At 39.2% G+C, this 6,590-nt stretch overlaps 1 protein-coding gene across 1 annotated transcript; it reads right to left on the minus strand.

The window, feature by feature from the left end:
* Positions 1 to 2,565: 2,565 nt before the first annotated feature.
* LOC109110761 (transcription factor SOX-4-like) lies at positions 2,566 to 5,994 on the minus strand. Its single transcript, XM_019123736.2, has 2 exons — positions 5,748 to 5,994; positions 2,566 to 5,397 (listed from the first exon to the last, which is right to left on the minus strand). Exon 2 carries the CDS (start codon positions 5,343 to 5,345, stop codon positions 4,239 to 4,241), a length of 1,107 nt encoding a protein of 368 aa, XP_018979281.1. The 5' UTR covers positions 5,346 to 5,397; positions 5,748 to 5,994; the 3' UTR covers positions 2,566 to 4,238.
* Positions 5,995 to 6,590: the final 596 nt, after the last annotated feature.

A 6,590-nucleotide genomic window follows, 5' to 3' on the forward strand; every position in this document is an offset into this window, starting at 1 on the left:
ACTACGGAAGCACACATACACATGAATTAAGCAATTATAATTTTTCAAAACTCTGTTGAGCTAACATGAAGACTCCTGTCTATTGAAAGGTTTTGTGCACAAAGTTATTTTCCCTTTTTATTGCAGTGCATTGAGGAGAATGACTGAAAATGTATACACTCGAGAGTTGTCCTGATGTATTTATTCCTAACAGTTCCTAAAAGAACAGTTCAGCCAAAAATGAAAATTGTCATCATTTACTTGCCCTCATGTTGTTCTAAACCCACATGACTTACTTTCTTCCATGAAACACAAAAGGAGGTTTTGAAGAATGTTTACGCAGCTCTAGTATACACAATGTCAGTACGCGAGAGCCTGTCACACTCCAAAAAGAACAAAAAAGGCACATAAAGCATAAAATAAGTTCATACAGCTTAAAAGTAAGCGTGAGAAGCAGAAAGTTTTGTAAAACGTTTGTATAAAAAGTTTTTGAAAGGCTTCCTGAGGGTATTTTGCGGTGAACTCTTCTTTTAAGAACATGATTATAGCACCAGTACAACCATGACATCACTTCTGGATGTATTAAATACAATTTTTGTGTGAACTCGAACTCATACTTTATGCATATCCTCTGGTTGGCACAATGTTTGCTGATCAGATCAGGCAAATGATGTGTTCATTCATGTAAAGGCAACAAAATCTTTTTGATTCAGTGTACTCAAGTATAGCATGACTTTTATAGACCTGGATGACAGTCGGATAATACTGGATAACAATGACTGAAACAACCAGACTGCAAGATTTCAAACACATAATATACTGTAGATTAAATGTCAGTTGTAGGTTTTGTGACCATTCAGAAGTCATTCAGAAGTTTTGATTGCATAAGGAATAATAATAATAATAATAATAATAATAATAAACTTAAGAGAATCAGAGAATTGGACACCTAACTATGAAAAATGTAGAACAATGCATTGGAGGCAACATGGTCATAGTTTGGCCACTTATTGATTCTGAAGAATGCTTTAGCTGATGACTCTTAATGTGGGGAAATTGGGAAATGGCATAAGATTTCTCCCCTAACAGTACAGTCTGTAATAGCTGAAACTGCACCATGCTGATATTATAAATGAGCTCTGGGTCTATAAACAGTGTTGCTTTGGCAAATATCAGGTCAGGAGCTTGGTTTTGTTGCTGTACAAACCACTGTGTTGGTCTCTGAAGTCTTCTGTGATATATCAGCTTAGTGCTATAAAAATTATTCAGTTCTGAAAGGGAAGACTGCTTTATGTTCCGTAATGAGACTCCTTTGGTGGCAATCACTGATTTTGGCAGCAGGTTTCTGACAGACATGGAAATGAGGAAGTGCATGCTTCGCATATGACAGGTTAAGCAAAGCTGAGTCTGGCCACTGTGATATTAGCATTGTCCTTGGTATTCTATCCCACAGAATGCTGTTCATTAATCGTCAGGCCAGAAGTAGGAGGTGCCTACCAGATGGGTATTTTTACACTGCTTCAGTTATATACCGCTTTCTGCATTTATCACTTTGACACTAATTTGCCTGAGCCCATCTGTGTTGTGTCGTTCCCATTTTCTGGAGCTCTTAGTAAAATATCAAATAAATAAATGACTGTCAGAATTATAAGTCTATGAAATAAAAATAAAACAAACAATTACAAAATGAGAAAATAAAAATAAAAATATACTGGCAAATTGTAAACGTAAAACGTTTAAATAGATGTTTTATTTACAGTTGAAAAATGCACCCAAAATTATTGTGGCATTTGAAAATATTTAATATTTAAAAAGGTACAACTTTGCAGATTGACCTTTGATGCTACATACAGTTCTTTTGCAGATCATCTACAATGACATACAATGGCCAAGCGGAGTGCATCTTAGTAATGGCTGAATCAAAGCAGATCTACCGTGGGCTGATGTTTTTAGTCCTGAGTCTGTTTAATTGACTGCTGGTGTTTGGTGCTGTATTGGTTCAGTGAGTGACCTGATACATTTCAAGAGTGTATGGAGACATTTCTGATTAACAAACGTCTTATTGCAAAGACTCGTTCCTGTGTGTGAACTTCAGGTTTGGTGAGCCATTTCACAATTTCAGTAGCAAGGAATCTGCTAAAATAGTGGACGTATTGTAATCATTTCCCTGATGATCGTTGAAGGCCCAAGCCTTTTGTTTTTGTTCAAACCTATTCACAAGTCCTGATTTTGGTTTTTCATAATACAAATGACCTTTTTTGTATTACGAAACTAATGCCATCCATTGCCTCTCTTATAATAAAACAAATGTTTCCTGTAACTTGTGTTATTACTACAGTTTCTACAATTTTGAGCATTTAAAATGCCAACATTTCAGTCTTAAAGCACTAAATCTTTCTGCTCTATATGTTGAGGCAATGTTTTTACACGTTGAAAATCCTCATATTTTTGTGTTTTATGAATGAAGGCCTCGCATCACAAACCATGTCCATCTTTTCTATCGGTCATCATGTTTAACCCCATTTCCCTTTTCAGTTGAAACGCAGATACCTGAATTACATGTGTAGTTTGAGCACTGAACCCTCCTACAATAAGGAAACACAACAAGATGGAGTCTGTTCACACCTCTGTGGTCAGTGTGACAAAAGTAGGCATTAGGCAGTCCAAACAGTGAGTTTAAAGTCCCTTTACTTTTGTGTTCTTCCGCTTCGCACAGCATGCCTCTGCATCTTCACAGGACATCGAGAATCAGTTTATGTAAGATATGGGTTTGTTGCCATTTTCTGACAACTGTTGGTGGGAGGTAAATAATGCTGGTCTCCTGGGTGCCAAACTGAATTGAAATTAATAAGAGCATGTGGGTATTCGGGTATACGGTATATCCGGTATACTGAGCATTCTGTCACTTCGGTTGGCTTTGGATAGTTTCTCCAGGAGAGAAAGAGACGCTCACACACAGATCATCACAGATGAATTACCTACAGGAGGCACTAGGACCCAGACAAACGATCCCTGAGAGAGTCAATGGGGGCCAGCTGGCAGACACAGATTTCTCGCCCTGATCGGGGCAGCTGCAGCCAGACTGCAGACATGACATGCATTTTAGCAAACCGGTGTGGGAGCCCCCCCTCGCACGCCTCCCCACCCCGGCAGACGCTCGGTAAGCGCAGAGTTCGACCCCTACATAAAAGCTGCTGCCTGCATGGACAGATGCACAGTTCCCTGAAAGAACCAATCCCAACCCCCAAACCCTAACCTTAACCCCCTTTTGTCCACAGTCCAAACAGTTCAGGCACACATTGACACACACACACCTGCACGCAGGGCAGATGCAGAGCTGCTTTTAAATCACATGTGTATTAACGTCTGCGGCAATGACAAGGTGATGAAAGTGCTATTACCTAATTAAAAATATGATATGAATTATGTGTCTGCAGTGATTTCCTCTGCAAGGTTACTGATGCTTTACCTTTACGTGCTGGAGGTTTTAATAAATGATTTCGCTCATCCTTTCCTTTTCATAATTTTTGTTTCAGAATATGAATGCACCAAATCTGTCAGCAAACCTCTATATTTATGCACATTGAAACTTCTGGGGAAAATCACATTTGAATGAATCATGATTAAGAGTTAATTTTATGAGCAGTGATGAAAATTACAGTGCTGTATAATAAAGGGCTTGTTCACCAAAAAATGAAAATTGTCATCATGTCCTCACACTAATGGCATTCTGGCTTCTGTAGACCACAAAAGAAGATATTTTGAAGAATGGAAGTTAGTGGACAAAAACAGCTGACACATTCTTCGAAGTATCTTCTTTTGTATTTTGTGAAGAAAGTAATTCATGTAGATGAGTAAATGATGACAGAATTTTCTTTTTTTGGGTGAATTGTCCCTTTAAATTGATAAAAATCCTTGCTTCTAACCGCTCCCCATCAGGTACTTAGCAATTAGTTTAAGACATTTATCAAGACAGCTGGTAAAAAATATTTTCATACGTCTAAAAACTACATCCAGCTGCCTCTGAAGAGCTAAACAAAATCGGAATGTCTTACTGTCCTGAACAGCTCTGCAAAGCCCTGTGTGTCTGTTAGCTAAACTAACAAGATGTGACATGCTTGGAAAGGAAAGCAGTAGCACTTATGGAATTCAGTGAGAAAATAAACACATGGAAAAAGGAATTGTCCAAGTACAACATGGACAAAATATTTTCAAATTGGCAGCTATGCAGGCCTGACCACATTACAGAGTGCTCGACATTAGTAGGTGAACACTAGGTCTGAGATGCTGGGCACGAGCAAGTCCCCAGAAATCATTTCATTCACCTCTGGAGTGCAGTAATCTGGGAAGTCAAAATGCGATCCTGAGTTAGAATGAAATGCCTCGAAGTCCTTGTCCAGAGTGGAGCAGTCCATAGGCATACTGTTAGAAATGATATGCAAGAGTTCCTCATCCAATTCCTCATCCGAACATGCTGAGGACACCAAAGAGGAGCTGGTTGAGGTTGGAGTGGAGGATCTTCCAGACGTCAACCCTCGTGGCTCGCTTGTTGTGCACTCCGGGAGTGCCTGGCACTCATTGTCCGAGGAGTGACTCTGGATGCTGCTGGTTTGAGAGATGGGCACTTTCACTCTGAGCTCAGGAACTGGTTGCTGGTCCTCAGAGGGAATGGTAGCCTGCTGGTGAAGGACAAAGTGACTTGACGGGTTGTGATCATCTTGCAGAGTCACTGGACTTTCTATGTTTACATCCATCATGTCATCATCACTCATGCTCTCACTGTAGCTCTTATATTTATTGCCATTAAAGTTCATTTTAGGCTTGGTAGAAGCGGGTTTGATCTTTAGCCCTTTGCAGGACATCCCAGTAGATCTTCCTGAATGGGACTTGCTGGATTTCATAGGCAACTTCTCTCCAAGTTTCACAGGAGTGGAACACTTGCTCTTCTTCCTGGGCCGGTACTTGTAATCAGGATAGTCAGCCATGTGCTTTAGACGCAACCTTTCAGCCTCTTTGATGAAGGGTATCTTCTCATAATCAGGCAGTAGTTTCCAGCGCTTTCCAAGGCGCTTTGAAATCTCAGCATTGTGCATGTCAGGCCACTGCTCCATGATCTTACGTCTCTCAATCTGGGACCAGACCATAAAAGCGTTCATTGGTCTCTTAATGTGCCCAGTTGGAGTTTTGCACCAGTTGGGGTCTTTGTTAGAAGGTACATGTCCAAACACCTCAGCATCATCCTCTGCCGCCAGTCCCACGAAGACCTCTCTGGTAGAATTGCCATCCATGACTGACGAGTATTTGTGGGTCCTTTGCTGAACCATGATGCAGTGCTGAGATCTATTCAGTAGGTTCCCTAGAGTCATCCATAATAAGACACTCTAAGATGCAGCCATTCATTAATTCCTGCTTTTTATCCTGAAATAAATACAGACATGTCTTTAGTGACCTCTTATAAACTTTCATTTTTCCAAAAATCTTTCCAAAATGTTATATCTCTTTTAAATAGATAATGACATAAGTCTTTAAATGTAGCCATCTAAACATGCGATAGATAGATAGATAGATAGATAGATAGATAGATAGATAGATAGATAGATAGATAGATAGATAGATAGATAGATAGATAGATAGATAGATAGATAGATAGATAGACGTACATGCACAATTTTTTAAATATGACTAAAATATTCACATTTAATTATATATCTTTTTTTATCATTACAGTTAAGTACTTAGAGTACAAAGGAAGAAAGCGTCTTGCTTACTATGCACAATCAGTTGCTCTCCTCACATAAGCATCTCCTCCGCTGTAGCAGTTGTGGTGGAAGTAAAAAAAAAAAAAGCTGTCCAACGTCTGCCTGCTGTTTAATCACTGTCCTGCATGCGAACCCTCTCTCTCAGATGCTCTCTATCCTCTCAGTCACTCTTCCTATCCTCGTCTGCCGTTTCTCCTCCCGGCTCCCTCTTTGTAGGGATGCCCCCCCTCGTCTGCTGTTTTATAAACCCACACTGTAAACAGCTCAACCTTACAGACACAGACTCCTCCCCTTCCACCCACCGCTCTCAGTCGTGGTGTGTGTGTTTGTGTGCGTGTGGGTGTGTTAGTGTCAAGGATAGGGGGGTGAAAGTTTCCATGCAGTGAGGCAGGCTACAGTACATCGGATGGAAAGAGAGAGAAAGATGCTAACTGAGGAGGTGTTAAATGCTACAAGCAAAATCCTAAATTAGGACAAGACCTTCAAGGCAGTCTGGCAAATGTAACATGTATTCAAGAATTTATGTAATGTAATTCGTGTTAATTTTCAAAACTGGAACTAGCACACTAGGCATGTGTTCAATGTTGGAATCTCTGTATGTGTATTTTTAATTGAAAATAATTAATAAAAAAATCAATATGAAGATTTTAGGTTAAATGTTTTTTAACTTGTGTAAGTAAATGTGTGTATTTTAAATTCTGTAACTGAATCTTTTGCTCCACTTTTTATTTTTGGGCTATTTTTACATTATTATTACTACTTTTATTATTATTAGCAAAATATATAGTTTAGAAATTTAAGACATCTTTTTTGTGATATTGAATATACTGTGTAGCAGCCAGTATATTGTAT

Source organism: Cyprinus carpio, chromosome A11, assembly GCF_018340385.1.
Source record: "Cyprinus carpio isolate SPL01 chromosome A11, ASM1834038v1, whole genome shotgun sequence".
NCBI lineage: Eukaryota > Metazoa > Chordata > Actinopteri > Cypriniformes > Cyprinidae > Cyprinus > Cyprinus carpio.

What these genes read in the sequence shown, in the direction of transcription:
- LOC109110761 (XM_019123736.2), bottom strand. Translation starts at nt 5,345, where the DNA reads ATGACTCTAGGGAACCTACTGAATAGATCTCAGCACTGCATCATGGTT.